Genomic DNA, 22,757 nt, shown 5'->3' on the forward strand with positions numbered 1-22,757 from the left:
ATTTAATTTACTTAAAACTCCTGGGTATGTCATCAGGTACAGAATTCGAGCTGGTAAAGAAAAAAGGAGGAGGATGCACTGGGGGAAGAGGTTTATGAGGGCAAATGTCTAAACTCGTGAGAACTTGGGAAAGGGTTTTAATCTTCCCAGGATCATCAGGAAAGTCATAATAATCATGTTTAGTCTAGAAACCACATAGCCTCAAAGGTGTCTTCTTATACAAAGAAGGTACAACACAAAAATGTTTCGATTATTCAGTGTTTGGGTTGTAAGATCATATTTGTATCACTTTTGGATTCCATAAGAAAATATAGAGAAAAGATTTAAAGTTATAAAGAAGTGGCTAACATGTAAATTATATTTAACATTTAGGATTCCAGAAACATTCTGGGAACAAACCTTTTATCTGATGAGTAATTCTGGGTTCCAATTGGAAGAAAATCCTTTCACAAGATTTTTTCACCACATGAACACTTTTGTTTTTCATAGGATTTTGTGCCAAAAATTATAAAGGGCTTATAATTAAATGCTATTGATAAATCCAACCCATGGAATTGCTTTCAAACTAGAAACTTTTCCTTTAAATACATCCCTAATTTCAAGTTTTGCTTAAATTTACCCAACTTAATTTTCTCACTAAAACATCTTTTAGGAGCAAGAGACAAATAAACATTTTTTATCTTTTTTATCCTGACAAAATTATAGTCCAAAATATAAATATAAAGCCTAGCTAAGCAAGAACACAACTGTGAGCAATTTAGGTCAAACATATGATCAGAGCATTGAGCACATGTATGGCATCCTTTCTTAATCCCTGGGCAGAAGAAAACAACTGTGGTGGCAGACACTTCTGGCTGAGGAGGGAAATGGTGGGGAAAGCTGGCAATATACAAATGAAGGAGAAAACAGTACACATTCAGCCTGCTGACATCTGCTGCACATGCAAAATGGATTGGACTCTGTAATAGAGAGGAAAAGCAAATGCTTTCTTCCTTCCTTCTCCCTGTTTCAGTTATTGTTGAGTGATGGTCTCAATTCTTTTTGCATTCACAGATTAAAATTAATAATAACATCTGAATCCCAAGTAGGAGCTATCTAACAGCAAACTAATTTCTTCAATGAAGTGAGGAAAGTAGTAATAAAGTATTTGAAAAGGAAGGGGTCATGGACAAACACCATTTTTAAAAAGCGAGCTTTACCTCAGGATGATGTCCAATTTCAATGTAGGTGCAAACTGGATGAAAAGCCCCCGTTCCACAGGCATACAAATGAGTCTGATTATAAGCCTTAAGCACCTTGATGAAATTAGCACATTCTTTCTGTAAAACAAAAGGAAAACCAGTGAGTTCTAGCAGTGAGCATGGCTGAGGTATCCTTTAGTGTGCTAGGCATGTTTGAGCAGATTTCTTTTGTGTCCTTTCACCTTAGTTTTTATAGCTTATTATTCTATTGTTTGTTCACATTACTACATGAGACACAGATGGGGTTTGCTCTCATTGTTACATGAAACAAAGAAGTTCTTATTTTGGGGGGTAAAAAATAATATTCCCTTTAATGTTTTTATTAAAACTATAATTTATTTATTAAAAAGTGGAATAAAGTTATAGATGACCAATTATAATAGGTGACTTTTCTGGAAATGAAGGAAACAGAAAATTTTTTAGTCAATTAGTTAAATCGTAATAATGATGAAAATTTATTTGCAAAAGTCAGCTTTAAATTTGGAAAAGTAAATAAAAAATAAAAAGTAATAAAACCTTCTACTAAACATAAATTTGAAACATCATCAGTAACTCATAATGATTGGCAACTAACTTTGAACTTTAGCAGTGCTACTTATTACTGGGCTGCCCTGGTGGCTCAGATGGTATAGAATCCAACTGCGATGCAGGAGACCCAGGTTTGATCACTGGGTTGGGAAGATCCCCTGGAGAAGGGAATGGCAACCCACTCCAGTATTCTTGCCTGGAGAATTCCATAGACAAAGAGTCGAAGATGACTGAGTGACTAACATACACACACACACACACACACACTGATGCTTACTAGTGAGCTTTACAGACTTAAGAAGATAAAACCACCTCCTCTTGAAAAAAGTCACTGAAACTTCAAAGATGGTTTGTGTATAAGATGAGACAGAGAAGATATTAGAGTTTAGAAAGTCTGTAAACTGAGGGTCTTTATTAGAGTGGCTATATTTAATAAATATCTTCATGAGTACATGTACATCTTAAACCGATACATGGATACCCTTACCAATGAGTCATGGATCCTCCAGGTAAAGAACAGCTACTTTATAAGAGGGGATTATAGTCATATCTTATTATGTATAGAAGTTTAGACATTCCTTCCATTTCATTATCCAAATGTCACCTAATAAGTATGATAGAGCTATTTATATTTTTCCATATATTCTATCTGTAGACCCTATGAAAGAAAATGTGTTTCTACAAACAAATAGGAATCTTAGCCTTCTGTTCCTGTTAAGGGGAAGATTCAGGGGAAAAAAAATCAGATGAAGTATAAACTGGATAATTTTATTGCCAAATTAACCCTGAGTTGAAAAGATATACTTTTCGCAAAATATTTTTAAATAAATGAGTTGCTATCAATACTATAAAAAGAAAACAGTGAAAAGAGAAATTCAAACTTGGTGCTCTGTGACAACCTAGAGGGGTGGGATGGGGTGGGAGGTGGGAGGTAAACTCAAGAGGTAGGGGACATAAATATACCTATGGCTGATTCGTGTTGATATATGGCAGAAATAGCACAATATTGTAAAGCAATTATCCTCCAACTGAAAATAAATAAATTTATTTTTAAAAATCTTCAAATAAATGCTATGGTCTATTAACCATATAAAATCTTAAAATTAAATACATATAAGTAGAAAATATGAATTTGTCATGGGACATACATTATTTTTAAATACCCAACTGAATATTAATAATTGCACTGACATTTTATGGTTTCATAACATAAAATTCTCACCACTACTATTTAATACAGTTTTGGAAGTTTTGGCCACAACAATCAGAGAATAAAAAGAAATAAAAGGAATTCAGATTGGAAAAGAAGAAGTAAAACTCTCACTGTTTGCAGATGACATGGTCCTCTACATAGAAAACCCTAAAGACTCCACCAGAAAATTACTAGAGTTAATTAATGAATATAGTAAAGTTGCAGGATATAAAATCAACTCACAGAAGTCCCTTACATTCCTATACACTAACAATGACAAAACAGAAAGAGAAATTAAGGAAACAATTCCATTTACCATTGCAATGAAAAGAATAAAATACTGAGGAATATATCTACCTAAAGAAACAACGATTATGCTGTGAAAGTGCTGCACTCAATATGCCAGCATATTTGGAAAACTCAGCAGTGGCCACAGCACTGGAAAAAGTCAGTTATCATTCCAATCCCAAAGAAAGGCAATGCCAAAGAATGCTCAAACTACTGCACAATTGCACTCATCTCACATGCTAGTAAAGTAATGCTCAAAATTCTCCAAGCCACACTTCAGCACTATGTGAATCGTGAACTTCCAGATATTCAAGCTGGTTTTAGAAAGGCAGTGGAAGCAGAGGTCAAATTGCCAACATCCACTGGATCATGGAAAAAGCAAGAGAGTTCCAGAAAAACATCTATTTCTGCTTTATTGACTATGCCAAAGCCTTTGACTGTGTGGATCACAATAAACTGTGGAAAATTCTGAAAGAGATGGGAATACCAGACTACCTGACCTGCCTCTTGAGAAATCTGTATGCAGGTCAGGAAGCAACAGTTAGAACTGGACATGGAACAACAGACTGGTTCCAAATAGGAAAAGGAGTACGTCAAGGCTATATATTGTCACCCTGTTTATTTAACTTATATGCAGAGTACATCATGAGAAACGCTGGGCTGGAAGAAGCACAAGCTGGAATCAAGATTGCTGGGAGAAATGTCAATAACCTCAGAAATTCAGATGACACCACTCTTATGGCAGAAAGTGAAGAGGAACTAAAAAGCCTTTGATGAAAGTGAGAGAGGAGAGTGAAAAAGTTGGCTTAAAGCTCAACATTCAGAAAAATAAGATCATGGCATCTGGTCCCATCACTTCATGGGAAATAGATGGGGAAACAGTGTCATACTTTATCTTTTTGGGCTCCAAAGTCACTGCAGATGGTGACTGCAGCCATGAAATTAAAAGATGCTTATTCCTTGGAAGGAAAGTTATGACCAACCTAGATCGCATATTGAAAAGCAGAGACATTACTTTGCCAAAAAAGGTCCGTCTAGTTAAGGCTATGGTTTTTCCAGTGGTCATGTACGGATGTTAAAGTTGGACTATGGAGAAAGCTGAGCGCCAAAGAACTGATGCTTTTGAACTGTGGTGTTGTTGGAGAAGACTCTTGAGAGTCCCTTGGACTACAAGGAGATCCAACCAGTCCATTCTAAAAGAGATCAGTCCTGCGTGTTCTTTGGAAGGACTGATGCTAAAGCTGAAACTCCAATCTTTTGGCCACCTCATGTGAAGAGTTGACTCATTGGAAAAGACTCTAATGCTGGGAGGGATTGGGGCAGGAGGAGAAGGGGACGACAGAGGATGAGATGGCTGGACGGCATCACCAACTCGATGGACATGAGTTTGAGTGAACTCTGGGGGTTGGTGAGGCACAGGGAGGCCTGGCACGCTGCAATTTATGGGGTCGCAAGGAGTCGGACACAACTGAGTGACTGAACTGAACTGAAAGAAACAAAAGACCTATATACAGAAAACTATACAACACTGGTGAAAGAAATCAAAGAGGACAAATAGACGAAGAAATATACTGTGTTCATGGATCAGAAGAATCAATATAGTGAAAATGAGTATACTACCCAAAGCAATCTATAGATTCAGTGCAATCCCTATCAAGCTACCAAGGATATTTTTCACAGAACTAGATCAAATAATTTCACAATTTGTATGGAAATACAAAAAACCTCGAATAGCCAAAGCAATCTTGAGAAAGAAGAATGGAACTGGAGGAATCAACCTGCCTGACTTCAGGCTCTACTACAAAGCCACAGTCATCAAGACAGTATGGTACTGGCACAAAGACAGAAATATAGATCAATGGAATGAAATAGAAGGCCCAGAGATAAATCCACACACCTATGGTCACCTTATCTTCAACAAATAAGGCAAGAATATACAATGGAGAAAGGACAATCTCTTTAACAAGTGGTGCTGGGAAAACTGGTCAACCACTTGTAAAAAAATTAAACTAGAACACTTTCTAATATCACACACAAAAATAAACTCAAAATTGATTAAAGATCTAAACGTAAGACCAGAAACTATAAAACTCCTAGAGGAAGACATAGGTAAAACACTCTCCGACATAAATCACAGCAAGATCCTCTATGACCCACCTCCCAGAACATTGGAAATAAAAGCAAAAACAAACAAATGAGACCTAATTAAAATTAAAAGCTTCTGCATAACAAAGGAAACTATAAGCAAGGTGAAAAGAGAGCCTTCAGAATGGGAGAAAACAATAGCAAACAAAGCAACTGACAAAGAATTAATCTCAAAAATATACAAGCAACTCCTACAGCTCAATTCCAGGAAAATGAACAACCCAATCAAAAAATGGGCCAAAGAACTAAACAGACATTTCTCCAAAGAAGACATACAGATGGCTAACAAACATATGAAAAGATGGTTAACATCACTCATTATTAGAGAAATGCAAATCAAAACCACAATGAGGTACCATTTCACGCCAGTCAGAATGGCTGCAATCCAGAAGTCTACAAGCAATAAATGCTGGAGAGGGTGTGGAGAAAAGGGAACCCTCTTACACTGTTGGTGGGAATGCAAACTAGTACAGCCACTATGGAGAATAATGTGGAGATTCCTTAAAAAACTGGAAATAGAACTGCCATACGACCCAGCAATCCCACTGCTGGGCATACACACAGAGGAAACCAGAATTGAAAGAGACACATGTACCCCAATGTTCATCGCAGCACTGTTTATAATAGCCAGGACATGGAAGCAACCTAGACATCCGTCAGCAGATGAATGGATAAGAAAGCTGTGGTGCATATACACAATGGAGTATTACTCAGCCATTAAAAAGAATACATTTGAATCAGTTCTAATGAGGTGGATGAAACTGGAGCCTATTATGCAGAGTGAAGTAAGCCAGAAAGAAAAACACCAATACAGTATACTAATGCATATATATGCAATTTAGAAAGATGGTAATGATAACCCTGTATGCAAGATAGCAAAAGAGACACAGATGTATAGAAGAGTCTTTTGCACTCTGTGGGAGAGGGCAAGGGTGGGATGGTTTGGGAGAATGGCATTTAAACATGTACATTATCATATGTGAAATGGATAGTCAGTCCAGGTTTGATACATGATACAGGGTGCTCGGGGCTGGTGCACTGGGATGATCCAGAGGGATGGAATGGGGAGGGAGGTGGGAGGGGGGTTCAGGATGGGGAATACATGTACACCCGTGGCAGATTCATGTCAATGTATGGCAAAACCAATATAATATTATAAAGTAATTAGCTTCCAAAAAATAAATTAATTAATTAATTAAAAAAAAAAAAAAGGATGCTATGGTACCCTTAGGATCCATGTGTAGTGTGGATTTGATCCCTGGGTTGGGAAGTTCCCCTGGAGAAGGGAATGGCTACCTACTCCAGTATCCTGGCCTGGAGAATTCCATGGACTACAGTCCATGGGGTAAAAAAAAAAAAAAAAAAAAAACTTCAAATAAAAACTATGGTCTATTAACCATATAAAAATCTTAAAATTAAATACATATAAGTAGAAAATATGAATTTGTCATAGGACATACATTATCTGTTTTTAAATATCCAACTGAATATTAATAACTGCACTGAAACTTTATGTTATTGACCATAGACTTTTTTATACACATAGTTTTGTGTTTTTGCCCATAAATGTGGAAATAAAAACCAAATATATAACTAAAAGTGCCAATAAAGATCAAATGCAGACTATAGTGCAAGCCCTTGGCAAATGTAACAGAGAATTGGGTTGGTCCTGACACCTGTAACTTCGTAACACTCCCTTAGATCATTCTCTATAACATGTGACTCTTCAAGTGAAAGCTCAGAATGTGTTTGGACTTATGTAGTTAGTTGGAATTTATAACTGAGATGTTAGAATAATTTAAGTACATTCCCAAGTGACATTTATATTCTGTGTTTGTAACTGATGATTTTGGTTTTAACTTTAATGCCTCCATAAAATAAAGAGCAGACTAAACCTGAGCAGAATAATTGTTATTTAAATTCAAATACTTGCTTTCCATCATCACTGATTTATCCAGGATGAAATCCGAGGATGTCCTATAAACATATCATCCCAAAAGTAAGTTATACCTCTATAAGGGAAAATATGAAACTTGACTGTTAGGACTCATCACTCCTTCTTATCAAATGCTGAGCAGTTTCAGAAAGTAGCTAAAGTACACATCTGATTTGTCTCACTGTTTTGTTACTTACATCCTGAGTCTTTCCTTTGTCTGGAAAGGCATTATAAAAAGAAAATTAAGCACTGAAATCAACTAACTTTGAAACTAATTTTGCAAGTTTCTATAAAGAAAATTTTCCTAGCTTAAAGAGTATATGCATCTTATCCATGTACCACTTTGAACATGACACATCTTAGACAAAAGCTTAAATAAGCTTAGACATAACCCAACTTTCAAGGCTCTTAGCCACAAACTCCCCATTCTATAACAGTTTCTCCTCTTTGAGAAAGAGGATAGGGCATGAATTCTTGGCTAGAGGAAAGAGGCTGTGGACAGGGAAACATCTGATAAACTCATTTACAAATAAGACATTCATGAGTCTTACCCAAAGGATTTACTTGTACTCTTAAGAAAATGCAGTCATTTGAAAATGAATTATTTTCAGGAAAATGTTTTATGAAACATGTAGGTGGCCACATACTCTGATTTTACATAAAGACAGCCAACCCTGATTGTGGACTCAATATTATAGCATTCAAGATTATAAACAACCATTTCCAGCACCATATGTTGAAATTAAGAAACTGGCTGTGTACACACATATTGGTAAGCAAACGGATATTCTAATAAATAGCAGTGGCAGACCCAGATGGATGTCTTACTCATTCTAGAAAAGAACAGGGTTTTACTTTGCCCACCAGGCCTATAAAGATACACATGCAATTTTAAATACAAATCAAAGTCTTTAATCCCAGCAGTGACACATAAGGGCATTATAGAAGTTTGAGAGGAGACCCTAGATCTCCATGATAAAGAAAGGAAGGAAAATTTTATAAGTATAGATACCTGTGCATACAAGTGAAGGCTATGTCACTTTTGCAATTGTTATAAATTCTAAGGTCACAGAATCTGTGGGCTCTTATCTATTAATCAGTTAGGTAACTGATTAGCAATAATTATTGACTGAAAAATTCTCAAGGTTCTTGAGAACTATGTAACTGAGCTACCCTGAATATCCTAACTTTTTTTTTGTTCTCTGTGTGCTGTGTTGTACTGTGATAAGTTGCTTCAGTCCTGTCTGACTCTGTGCAATCCTATGGACTGAGCTTGAAAGTTCAGTTCCTCTGTCCATGGGATTCTCCAGGCAAGAATGCTGGAGCATTCTTTTGGAGCATTTCCTCCTCCAATTTTGTTGTTGTTGTTATGGTTGTTGTTCTCTATTAACTGTCAAAGAAGCACCACTATAATATGACAACTATTCTTCTACAGAGCTGCTAGAAAAAAATCACAGGACTGAAGCTGTGAAACCTGGCAAAGGGTTCTACTGAGGATGCTGATAATGGATTTTATCTGTACTACAAAGCAGCTAGACCCACCCTATTGGCCTGAGGCCTGAATGATTTACCCAGTGAACTCTCCCAGTTGGCAGAAGGCTGTATTGTACCATGCCTGGGGGCTAACTCAATATTATTTTGATGTGAAGGTTAATGCAAATAGAATGGAGAGAAATTTCTTGGATTTATATAGTGTGTTAAGACACTTGAACGGAAACAAAGAAATTGAATGAAATACTTTCAAAATTGGTTTAAATTAGTTGTAAGAAAACTCGTCAATAACAATATACAAGGAAACAGTGAATTAAAAGAACTGGACAGAGAAGAAACCAAAACTTGAAAGAGACATAGTGAAGTAAGGATTTTTCTTTAAACAGAAAACCAACACAAAAGAGTATCAATCCTGTCATTCATTTGTCTTCATTCTCCTGCTTGTTGTTGCCAAGGCTTTTGAGTGTTCCAAAACAGGATATTCATTTTATTTGGAAGCAGCCTGGACATTCCTCTAAAAAAGAAGGAAGCGTGGCAGAAAAAGGAAACACACTTCACACATTTCTGCTCTAGGGAGACAGAAGAAGAGTGTTTCTGACCTTTTCTTGAACCATGACGATTCTTAAAACTCAGAATGTAATGTACTTTTTGGCATTCAACTACTGTGCTGCTTTGCTCAGCACTGGTGGATTTACAACGTAATAAAGAGAATGTAATCAGTTCAAAATGAATTCATTTTTCAAACCTGGATCTTTTTGGAATTTAAGCTGATACACAGACAAGTTAGCAACAAGCTGGCTTCCCGAGAGTCAGGCAACCATACTGACCTCTTATTTCACTGAAATGTACTCCAGAACAAGAGTATTATAAATTGTTAACTTAGCCTCATGGTAAAAGTAAAGGCAGTCATAAACCAGTAAAGCCCAAGGCCACACCTGAGGAGCAATGATTCATCATCCTTAGTGACAAACCATTTACACTTATTTTTTTAAGAATTTCTAGTGTCTTAAGGTCAAATGTAAAGAGGAATTACACACAGAGATATTAGCCTGGAAAAATAAATTAGAAAGAAAATGTCTACCCTCAGAAAAAGATATAGAAGCCAAATGCACAGTGATTCAAAAACAAACATTACAAATATGTAGCACTGATTAGACTGTGTTAAGCAGACTTTTCCCGGACGGTTACAAAAATAAAGTCCATCCATCTGTCAAAACAACTGCTCCATGCATGAAAATTAAAACAGAATAGAGGTGTTTTTAACTAACTTCTGATAATTACACTTTCTACAAAAGAATGTAATTTACCACCAATCTCAATTACCTCCTTACATGTTCTTAAAGGATTGAGCAGTGAAATTTAACTCTAAATAAAAGAGAAGGCTGTGAACATGAACAATCTACATTTAAATATATTTAGTTTATGATTAAATCAAACAACTTATTCAGGTTCAAATATAAATCAGCTCAACATGAATGAATATAGTACAACATTGGCTCAGGTCAGTGAACATTCATTTAAAAAGCAAAAAAAAGTCTCTATCCCATCAACAATTTATGTTGAAATATTTTAATGTATAACACAGCAGCTGGGAAAGCAAAGGAAGCCCTTTCCTATCATGGTGGGTGGATACATCTCTGCATGAAAATCCATTAATAAGCTTAATTCCTGAAGTTAATCTGTTGACTTTCTTTTTCTCTGGTCAATTTATTTGGCAAGCTGGCCGAACACTAGAATCTTCATGCCAAAGCAGTAATCCATGAGATTGTTCCTGTCACTCACTCATCCCTTTCTCTATTTAAGATGTTCCATACTTACCTACCAATAATTTTCTTTTTCTTTTTTTCTTTTAATTCTATTACAGCTGTGATCAGATCATCCATAAGCATGTCTTCTTAATACCTCAGCATTCATTAAAGGATGTTAGAAACCTCTTCTTCAAAGAGGAATATCAAATAGAACTAAGACTTAACTGTGTTCTGTTTATAATATTAGCAATTGAATGCTGACTTTGTGACTTGGAATTTTTTAGCATCCACCTGATAAAATGGTGAGTAGCCTGTTCTGTCTATTTTGGGAGACATTTTTACTTTCCCTAACTAAGAAGCATCATGTATAATAAAACCAATGGACCTTTCCATTTTAATGTTTTGTTTTGTTTCAGAAAAAAATTTTGTTTTGAAGTTCTAGAAATACTGATCTAAGATTCCATAAATATTTTTATTTCAAATTACTCAAAAGCTTCAAAATTGGTCAAAAATATACGTATAGTCATTATAGACAAAGGCAGGAACAAAAGTCAGCCAATGTGATTCTCTTCTACTTAAAGGAGTTTTGAGCAATTTCACTTTGAAATGTCATGTGGACTAGAGAAGCTGATTAATACATACTTATGGCTTACATTGCATTTTACACTGTAATAGCGATCCAATTATTTACATTTGTACCACTCATCGGAGATATGATTATGGGTGGTCTATATAATGTGTATTTAGCATAACCGTTTGCCATCTCATATGCAAATGAATTCACACAATGAATGTGAAACTGACTCAACTATGTTTTCCTGCCAAACCAGGAGAAATATTTAGTCAAAAACCTTACTCTGATTTCAATAATGATATTCTGTTTTTTCCAATTTTATGCAAGGTTCTTGTATACTTAGTGCTCATGCCTTAAAGGAATTAAGTCAATGATTTACACCAAGCAGGTAGAGTTACAATCTAAAGAGATTTACTGTAGATACAATTAGTTGGCATATTAATTCTAACACATATGCATTTATCATGAATTTAACACTCAAATAAAGGAGATTTGATTCTTTAATACATATGAGATGTAGCTTTAAGGAAGGAGATACAAAATGAAATTCAGACTATAAAGGAATGCTTTTTTATAATTCATATATATACCCCTTTTCTACCCTCTGTCTTATCTAATATCAAAAGTTAAAATATTCAGTTGGAGTCTTTAATATGCAAAATATTAAATGCTATTATATAATTAATAATATAAAATATTATCTTAATTTATATTCTAACAAATGGAACCTCTTTAACCATTCATAATTCTTTATCCATTTATAACATATCCATGTTTATAATAAATGGACATACATATATAGGCATATATATTATGTACATACATATATTAATTTCAGAAATTATTTCTGAATACAATTAAATGTTTTAAACTTTAGAATTTAAAATCTGCTTATATTTATTATTTAATGAAAATGGTTATTTATTCTTGAGCATGTATTTACATTTGAAGGTATTCTTGAAGAATTTAAGAGAAACATATAGAATAAAACTAATTAACATCAAAATGATGAAAGAGAAACACCATGAAAGTAGTTACCTATACTCATCTGATGCTTTATCAGACGGGTTAGAATTAATAAAGCATCATATTCTCTGTGTGATTATAAGAGAGTTATTTGGGATTTCTGAGCTTCAGTTTCCCCAAGTCAAAATGCTATTAATAACATATCTGTGCAAAGTACATAGTACGATGTCTGTTGTTACCGTAGTTCAGTCGCTAAGTCATGTCCAACTCCCTGAAACCCCAGGGACTGTAGCAAGCCAGGCTACGTATTATCCTCCACTATGTCCCGGAGTTGACTCTAACTCATCTCCATTGAGTCAGTAATGCCATCCAGCCATCTCATCCTCTGTCATCCCCATCTCTTCCTGCCTTCAATACTTCCAAGTATCAGGGTCATTTCCAGTAAGCTGAATCAATGAAAATTCAGAGTTGTTTTTTTCTTTAGGATTGACTGGTTTGATCTCCTCCCAGTCCAAGAGATTCTCAAGAATATTCTCCAGTACCACAGTTTGAAAGCATCACTTCTTCAGTGCTCAGCCTTCTTTATGGTCCAACTCACATCTGCACATGACTACCAGAAAAAAACATAGATTTAACTATATTGACCTTTGTCAGCAAACTGATGTCTCTGCTTTTGGATACACTGCCTAGGTTTGTCATAGCTCTCCTTGAAGGAGCAAGTGTCTTTTAATTTCATGGCTGCACTAATCATCTGCACTGATTTTGGAGCCCAAGAAAATAAAATCTGTCATTGATTCAACTTTTTCCCCTTCTACTTGCCATGAAGTGATGGGACTGGAACTATGGTCATAGTTTTTCGAATGTGGATTTATAGGCCAGCTTTTTCACTTTCAGCCAGCTTTCTCCTCTTTCACTTTCATCAAGAAGCTCTTAAGTTCCTCTTTACTCTCTGCCATTAGCGTAGTATTACTGGAGCCATGAAATTAAAAGACACTTGCTCCTTGAAAGAAAAGCTATGACCAACCTAGACGGCATAGTAAAAACCAGAGACATTACTTTGCCGACAAATGTCTGGCTAGTCAAAGCTATGGTTTTTCCAGTAGTCAGGTATGGATATGAGAGTTGGATTATAAAGAAGGCTGAGCACTGAAGAATTCATGCTTTTGAACTGTGGTGTTGGAGAAGACTCTCGAGAGTCTCTTGGACTGCAAAGAGATCCAACCAGTCCATCCTAAATGAAATCAGTCCTGAATATTCATTGGAAGGACTGATGCTGAAGCTGAAACTCCAATAGTTTGGCCACCTGATGCAAAGTATTGCAAAAGACCCTGATTCTGGGAAAGATTTAAGGCAGGAGAAGGGGATGACAGAGGATGAGGTGGTTGCATGGCATCACTGACTCGATGGACATGAGTTTGAGCAAGCTCTGGGAGTTGGTGAAGGACAGGGAAGCCTGGCATGCTGTAGTCCATGGGGTTGCAAAGAGTCAGACACCACTGAGCGGCTGATCTGAACTGAACCGCTTGCATATAATTTTCCTGACAATCTTGATTCCAGCTTGTGAATCATCTAGCCTGACATTTTGCAGGATGTACACTGCATATGAATTAAATAAGCAGGGTGACAATATACAGCCTTGTTGTATTCCTTTCCAATTTGGAACTAATCCATTGTTCCATGTCCATTTCTAATTGTTTCTTGATTGGTGTACAGATTTCTCAACAGACAGTTAAGGTGGTCTAGAGGTGGTCACATCTCTTTAAGAATTTTCCACATTTTGTCGTGATCCACAAAGTCAAAGGCTTTAGCGTAGTCAACAAAGCAGAAGCAGATGTTTTCCTGGAATCCCTTTGCTTTTTCTATGATCCAATGAATGATGGTATATTGATCTCTGGTCCTATGCCTTTTCTAAATCCAGCTTGTACATCTGGAAGTTCTTAGTTCACATATTACTGAAGCTTAGCTTGAAGGATTTTGAGCATTACCTGGCTAGCATGTGAAATGCACACAATTGTGCAGGAGTTTGAACATTCTTTGGCATTGCCCTTCTTTAGGACTGGAATGAAAATTGACCTTTGTCAATCCTGTGGCCACTGCTGAGTTTTCCAAATTTGCTGACACACTCAGTGCAGCACTTTAACAGCATCATCTTTTAGGATCTGAAATAGCTCAGCTGAAATTCCATTACCTCCTCTAGCTTTATTTGCAATAATGCTTCCTCAGGCCCACTTGACTTAAGACTCCAGCATTTCTGGCTCTGGGTGAGTGACCACACCATCATGGTTATATGCAGGTCTTTAAGATCATTTTTTCTATAGTTCTTTTGTGTATTCTTGCCTAGCACTTATTAACTGAAGGGAAACTCATCTTATTATTAAATTAGTCAACCATCTATTTATTACTTATAATATTTTCATATAATATTTTCTGCTTAAAACTCTCAGGACATTCCACACATGGTGACATGATGCAGGCAAGAAGGCTATAATGAATTGTTCATTTCTTATAAGTAGAGTTAAAAACGATTACGACCATAGTCAGCACAAATGAAAAGTAGACTTAATAAAATTTGTTTTGAATATTAATCTGAGTCCAGTCTTGTTAAAAAGATGATGTAAGGTTATTCATTAGAATTTTCATGAAATTCCAGTTCTCCAAGAGTAAGGATGATAAATTATAAATTTATAAACATTTTATCAAAGAGGTAGATGGTATGAACCAGTGTCACAGTGAAACAGCAAATATAGCAACTGTTTGTGAATAGTTGTGGCAGAATTGTGCTGTATCTACTTAGGTAAGCCAGAACTACATTTTTTGAAAGGAAATGTTTATCTTATAACCAAATATGAGTTACATAAATGAGTTAATAAAATAAATGTATACAGAACAATCCCTAGTATATATAGTAAGCTACAATTGATGTTAGCTATCATTATTACCAGTATTCTTTGAATATAGAATTTGAACTATCAGTTTACCTGATATTCACCTCCAAACAGAAATAAATGTACACACAATGCATGCACATGAAAATCTATGCTTATTTCTGTGGCATTTAATAAAAAGTTTTTCATTTGCTTTCATAAGCAATCAGTTGTCTGTATACCTCATCTGTCATCAAATTTCATTATGGAATCATATCTAAAACTAATAAACTGATCAGAGTCTTTCATGTGAGGTCATCTAGGGTGCCCACAAAAATTTATAATCAATAATATCAAGAATAGTAAAGGGTCTATGATTCCACTCTACTGAAAAGATAACAAGCTGCCATGGCCGTTTTACAAATGCTGACAAAAGTTATACAGCTCCTGAATCAGAGATGAAAAACTTTATTATTCACAGGCATAGCAGTAGTCAGAGTCAGCATTTCTCATGTCCGTTCCCCAAGCTCCAGTTTCCACTGTGCAGTGAGAAGAGGGCCAAGTGACGCCTGCACACGCAGTGAGGTGCATCACAGCAGAAGTCCTGGTTGAGGTAAGCTCAACATTTTATAGCAGGCATAAGCATGCTGGTCATTACATTTTGAGAAAGAGGTTATGTTCACTGTACTTGCAGATAAGCATAACTGCCCTTTGCTCTAAGAGATACAATATCTCTACTTCAAGGTTATATGAAAACTAGCCTTTTGCTTAAGAATTCTTTCATTCTTTCTATGTTCAGAAGTGTGAGAGATCCACAAAAAATGATCTCCAATTATACATCAGGGTTTTGAGACTTAGTGAAACATTATGATTTTTACAGAATTAGAAGGTAATTCTAACTATTCGTTTAACGTTTTAACATACCTTGAAGTCCCTAAAATAAAATTTTAAAAATGAAGTTGATGTCAGCTTTGACCTTGGAAAAAGTAAGCGAAATTCAAGGACTAACTCGCATTTAGATTGTACAAAACTTAAGATGAATGTGTAGCTTCAAATTCTCAGTTGCATGCACTTGGCAAAAAGTGTTGTTGAGGTCCTGCAATTTGAGTCATGATAAATTTGATAGACAAGCTATAATATAGCATATGTTAAAAATGAATAACCACTAAGGACAAGAATAGAAAAATAAGTCTCTCAAGAGTTTCAAAAATTTCCCCAAATTCAGGTGCATGATACTGAACTTTGAAATGTATCCAAAAACAGTGATGTTAGGAGAATCTGTTATTTTTTTGTTCATCTCAGATGGCTGAAATTTTGGTTTCCAATGATGTTCAAAATATTTCCAATAGTCATAAGGTTGCCATTTGGTTTTACTGAAGCTTAGTACAAAGAGAGATGTTTAGTAGGATAAACAAAGAAGATTCAGAGAGCTATTGATTCGAAACAGATTCTTTTTCCAGCTTAGCATGTATTCCTTTTTCATTTGCAAAACAGGGTCAAGGAAGTTAATCCCTCAATAGAAATGTTATTGTGAATACAAAGTGGATTTTAAGCACCAGGAAAATATCTAAAATAATAGTAAAGGCGGCTAATAGAAGTGCGAATAGAGATATCTGGATTGCATTTACGTCCTTATTGAGGGTATCTGTACAGTAATATTACATATATGTATTTTTTTTAAATTACAGCTCTCAAGTGACAATAATAGAAAAGGTTCATGAACATTTCACTCCTCTAGTGCAGATATACAATAACAGTGTAAATATTTATAACTGACAACACCAAGAAAAGAAGGTATAGTAGTATATATATACTGCATATTCACTTCTGGAAAAAATATATTTAAATTAATGTTATTGTTAGAAATGCAATTATCAGCAGCTTACGGCACGTTTATATTTCTTCCTTCTCTGTCTATCTATGTATACATGGAGAAAGAGAGAGACTGTAACTGTCTTAGACTAGAGATTCCCTCTTAGCACAAAGTTCATTTTTTGTGAATTAGCTGCTCAAATCGCAACTACTGACTTAATATATACATTGCATTGCAAAATTGAGCTGTGAGAAACAATGGTTTGTATCTTTCCAGTTTCCCAGGAGAATGGAGAAAGGTTTCAACTTTCTATACAGTGCTACACTCACTGACACAGGAACCATGTAGGTTTAATCAAGTGGCATATCCTGATTTCCTAGCTGGTTGTGCCATGTAAACCACCTTAAACAGACTTAAGAATGACCTCCTTTCAAAATACATAAAATTAACCAGTATCTTTGTCTTGCTTTTCCTACTGTAGTCTTGCATCTGAATCTAATACTAAGAAGATAGCATTTCCTCCAGGATGGTTTGTTTAAAGCAGCTTTATTTCCGGAGGACTTTTAGAGAAAATACTAAAACCAGTGGGAAAAGGGTAAACTTAGGTTCAAGAAACCATGGAGAGCACTCAAGAAGGTGGTTAGTTTATCTTTGTATAAATGTTCAGGTCAATTCCTATTTTGGTTACAATTGTATCTTGGAATCCTAATGGCTGCAAAAATCACTCAAGCCTCCTTCATGTGGTTTCAGAATTACAAGAGGTCTTTAAAAGGAATTATTGTCCGTCAGTCATAGCTGACTATTATTTACTCAAGATAGAGCCTAGAATTTCCTTCAAACTGTCTGTGTATCACTGCACAGCTATGGCCCTGAATGAAATTTTTTTTAAAAAGAAAAAACAATGTAAGTGGCTGAGAAAATTTTGGTAAAGATACTGATGCTATTTTTTTATGCTTATCAAGGAAGAAATGCTACAATACCAATAAGTCAACTATTTGCTATTTTCTAAAATGATACTTAAGACAGAAATGAAAAAAGAATGCACCTGCATATTAAAGTCCCAAAATGATAAATGCCATGTATCTTATTTAAATAGTTATGTAACTGAGGTACATAAATGAGGTCACCTGAGAAGTGAAATTAATTTTAATAAAATTCATTCCAAATGTCCAAAATGTATTTTTAATAATAGGTCAATTAAAAACAATACTAAAGTAATGAGATAGGTTATGAGAAAAATAGTATGAAATATATTTCATTATTTAAATATACTGTAGTGATTGGTTAAGAGCTAAAGGAAAAAATACATTTTTCCTTAAACTAAAATACATGAAAATTGCTTTGTTCTCCTTTAATTAAGTGTTAAAAAAGAAAAAGAAAAATCCACAATGCCTGAACTGATTTGATGCAGAATGTAGAGGAAAAACAAAAGCATGTGCATTTTACCAGGTTATATCAATTATATGACTTAAGATTTGTATGACTAATACTGCCATACCAATAAACTTTCAAATGTTTATATCTCTCAGTGAATTCATAATTACCTATTTCTACCATAATGTATGAGACATAATTTACAAGTTTTCAGAATCCTTATTACAAAGTGTTACAAAAAAATCAGGTGCCATTAATACCCTGTATCAGACTTCACAGACACCATATGGTTTAGCTCCTTTTAATTTACTTCTATCAAGACCATAAGCATATTCAGCAAGCCTGGAAAATATAATAAAGTTGCTTGTCTTGGAGAGGAAACCGCTGAGGTCATCATTAAGGTTATTCCTTGGAACTCTGGGGATCCTGACTTTACTGCAACTGCTGATCTAACTGTATCTAGGCTAACACCAGAATCCCTCAGTGTTTGGTACTGATTGAGGAGTAGGAGTGGGAGAGGAGGGAAGAAGATGAGAGGTTAGGGGAGGGGAGATGAGGCAAGGCCAGAGGCATGAAAGATAAGGGAAAGGGACTGAGATGAATTTTGGAAACCATAGACAAAAAAGAATATCTGCTATCTTAGCAACTGAATGAGCTAATTTAATCATTGGACCAGATACGGTCAGTACTTGGGCTTAATGCTTTTTATAAAATCCAGATAATCTGTCAGTTAAGTATGGTTATTATCTTCAATTTGCAAATGTTACTGAATTCAGAGCAGTGCCACACTACAGTGATCATGATCATTAGGAAGGACCAAAACATATTTCGTTAACAATGTTTTCACTTAGAAATTGTCTAAGCAACTCTATTACATACACTATGGTTTTTCCACCTGTCATGTATGAATGTGAGAGTTGGACTGTGAAGAAGGCTGAGCGCTGAAGAATTGATGCTTTTGAACTGTGGTGTTGGAGAAGACTCTTCAGAGTCCCTTGGACTGCAAGGAGATCCAAACAGCCCATCCTAAAGGAGATCTGCCCTGGGATTGCTTTGGAAGGAATGATGCTAAAGCTGAAACTCCAGTACTTTGGTCACCTCATGAGAAGAGTTGACTCACTGGAAAAGACTCTGATGCTGGGAGGGAGTGGGGGCAGGAGGAGAAGGGGACGACAGAGGATGAGATGGCTGGTTGGCATCACTGACTCGATGGACGTGAGTCTGAGTGAACTCCGGGAGTTGGTGATGGACAGGGAGGCCTGGCGTGCTGTGATTCATGGGGTCCTGAAGAGTCAGACACGACTGAGCGACTGAACTGAACTGAACCGAATAATAGTTAATATTTGTATCATGCATTACAGACTAGGTAATAATTTCATTTGTGATTGAGTCTTACAAAAATGTTATGAGTGGGTTATTATTATGTCCACACCAAGATCCCCTAGAGGAGAAAACGGCAACCCACTCCAGTATTCTTTGCCAGAAAAATCCTATGGACAGAGTCTCTGGGCAGGCTGCAGTCCGTGGGGTGACAAAATTGGACATGACTGAGTGACTGAGCACACACACAAAGACACCCTTAAAAAGACCGGAACATGTAAGATATTTCTTTCAATTTCTATTGTTCATTATCTGTGTGTTAATGCAGAACTTCAAATCCATATATGCCACACAACACCAAAAACATCAGCAGAGACACAAAATTTTTTATCTCAGCTTTGAGTAGTGTACTCAAAATGTTTCAAAATTTTTGAATGAGAACATTTTGAATGAATACTCTGAATCATTATATTTCCTGATTAAGAAAATGGTGCTAATGATAGCCATTTGGTAAATTTATTATTAAAAAACTACATATAAAATACAATTTAAATTATCATAGTGCTTGGCAAAGGAGGGATCCTCAATAATTTTAAGTGCCTATGTCTTTGCCTGTTATATTTTAATAGAAAGAGAAAAAAATGTGTTTTTAAAAGTGACAACTGTATACAGGTAAAGCCTCTATTTCTCTGCATTCTTAGTTATTATCACATTGCAATCTTTCAAATTTGTTAGTGTTAAATATAGCATTTTGATATTAATAAATATTTACTTATTCAGTCATATATTTTGCCCACACTTATGCAGTAGTATAAATAATTTTCACAAAAACCATTAAACTCATAATTGCAAAATATGTACTGTCCCATTTAACGGATAAGATACTACAAATCCACTCCACCAGTTAAGGTGCTTGCTCAAGTAAAATTAATAAGTCAGTGGGAATCAACGTAAAATTCTTGGCTTTTTTGAAGTCTTATTTAATTTTTCAACTTACTCCTTTTCAATCACCCTAAACTATGTATTAATTTAGGATACTATAAAGTTTGATAGAACAGAATTTTTGTCTACTTTCATGTAATCAGAAAAATGTTTATGCTTCTGAAGGTGTAATATGAGTTACAATCTTTATATTTAAAATGAATTTTTTTTTTTGGAGGCGGGTAAAGTAGAAAAGGATAGCTTTATTGCTTTGCCAGGCAAAGAAGGACGCAGTGCGTGCCTGTCTCAAAAAACTATGTGTCCCTAAACTTAAATTTTTAAGGATAAATTTCCCATGTTTGCTCATATGTCTTAATCATGGGCAGAAGATGCCTGTGCTCTGTGTGCCTCCATCTGCTTTCACTGGTAGCCAACACTGCTGCCATCCTTTTCCATGAACTCAGATTTCACTTCAAATCATTCTAAATACATACATCGTAGGCAGCTGCTACCAATCAATCAGATTGTCCCTTGAAAATATCTATCTACCTATCTATCTACATACATACATATATACATACATACATACAAGTTGATTTATGACTTAATGCACTTAGGATAAATTTCTTCTAAATGCTAATCCAGAGACAAAACATTTAAACTTATTTCCTTTTGTTTTGGATCCAAAAATACCTGATAAAACATAAAAAAAAAATCATATTTAAAATTCTGAATTTTTTTTAAAGCATTGATTTAAATGATTATAACTGCCTTTCATGATCTGTGCAGATACATGGCTATGCTTCAAACCTGTGACTCGCTGACAAAGCTTACCTCAGGAAAAATGGCCTCTACCTATTGCTGCTAAGTCGCTTCAGTTGTGTCCGACTCTGTGTGACCCCATAGACAGCAGCCCACCAGGCTCCCCAGTCCCTGGGATTCTCCAGGCAAGAACACTGGAGTGGGTTGCCATTTTCTTCTCCAATGCATGAAAGTGAAAAGTGAAAGTGAAGTCGCTCAGCCATGTCCAACTCTTAGCGACCTCATGGACTGTAGCCCACCAGGCTCCTCCATCCATGGGATTTTCCAGGCAAGAGTACTGGAGTGGGGTGCCATTGCCTTCTCCACCTATTAATCATTGTAGGGATTGCTTACCGTTCATTTCATCTTTTGTCCGGAGTACCAAAGACAATGTCTATTACATAGTCATTTCTCAATTCATATTTCCTTAAGGAATGAGTACATGAAATATAGGAAGTAAGGAGGAAAGGAAAGATGAAAGTTCATAGGGAGAAAGGAGAAGAGAAGCATAAGGCAGAAAGGAAAGCAGGGGAGAGAAAAGAAAGAAAAGAAATAGAATGAAATGGAAAGAAGGTGTAATTTAATCACAGTGACTCAGAAGAAGAAAAATTTTAATTATTCAAAAGAATTAAGAAGAATTAACATCGAAAACCAATCTGTACAAATAAGTTGTTTCACTGGCTATAAGTATATATGCTAAAAAATGCATTTTGTTAATTACCTATTGCATATATAAATCATCAAAAGGAACACATTTTTGCTTTATTAGATATATTGTCAATTTTACCCACTTGCTTTGCATTAAACTTTCAATGTTTTACATAAAAATGTCAAAATATTCAAAATTTTAATTTTGAATTTAATTTAATCAATTTAATTAAATTTAATCAAAACATTAATATGTTTTGAAAGAGTGATTAAGTCCACAAAGCATGATGTTTCATATAAAAATGAGCAAAATGACGCTAGAATAATAAATTCCTTATGCAATTACTAAAATAACTTACTAGATTGATACTTACCAGAATATCTTTTCCAGCCCACTTGCATTCATCTCTTCTGGTGTAAGATACTGGCCACACAATCTAAGGGCAGAAAAGAAACATTATTTTCTGCCAATTAAGTTTTCTAAGAGATCCAACATTACAGTCTGTTAGATCAAGTAGGGCAACTGAGACAAAGAAAGTTCCAGAAAGCATTATTGGCGAGAGACTTTGAGTGTAGACTTTAAAGTGGCATTAGATAATTAGCATGAACTTGAGTCATATACTCTCTACCTGTTAGGTTTTGCTGTATAAACAAAATTTGAGCAACACAGAAATTTATGTAGTCAATAGATCTAAACAGTGTGTGATGGAAAGAACTGTAAGATAGTTTGGGAGTGGAAGATCTTCTTGAGACCACATGAGAATCTAGTGAAGAGAGACAGAAACAGGCATAGAATGCAGCTTGCATTCTTTTCAATGAATCAGTTTTTATCATAAAATAGTGATATTGATTTTGAAATTTAAACATCAGGTGCTCTGGATCCATTTCCATAAGTCAGATCTCAGCA

General features: G+C 35.4%; 1 protein-coding gene across 5 annotated transcripts in view; it reads right to left on the bottom strand.

Moving 5' to 3' along the window:
* Positions 1 to 22,757, bottom strand: part of SEMA3A (semaphorin 3A) — a 553,854-nt gene that overhangs the window by 153,299 nt on the left and 377,798 nt on the right. For all 5 annotated transcript variants that reach the window (XM_086398571.1, XM_086398572.1, XM_086398570.1 and 2 more), the window contains 2 exons: positions 22,225 to 22,287; positions 1,200 to 1,319 (listed from right to left, as the gene is read on the bottom strand). In XM_086398571.1, coding sequence (XP_086254697.1) covers positions 1,200 to 1,319; positions 22,225 to 22,287 — 183 coding nt within the window. The remainder of the gene's footprint in view (positions 1 to 1,199; positions 1,320 to 22,224; positions 22,288 to 22,757) is intronic.

The sequence above is a fragment of the Bos grunniens genome, chromosome 4 (assembly GCF_055505025.1).
Source record: "Bos grunniens cultivar Pamir isolate PY7600 chromosome 4, Bosgru_T2T1.0, whole genome shotgun sequence".
Classification (NCBI taxonomy): domain Eukaryota; kingdom Metazoa; phylum Chordata; class Mammalia; order Artiodactyla; family Bovidae; genus Bos; species Bos grunniens.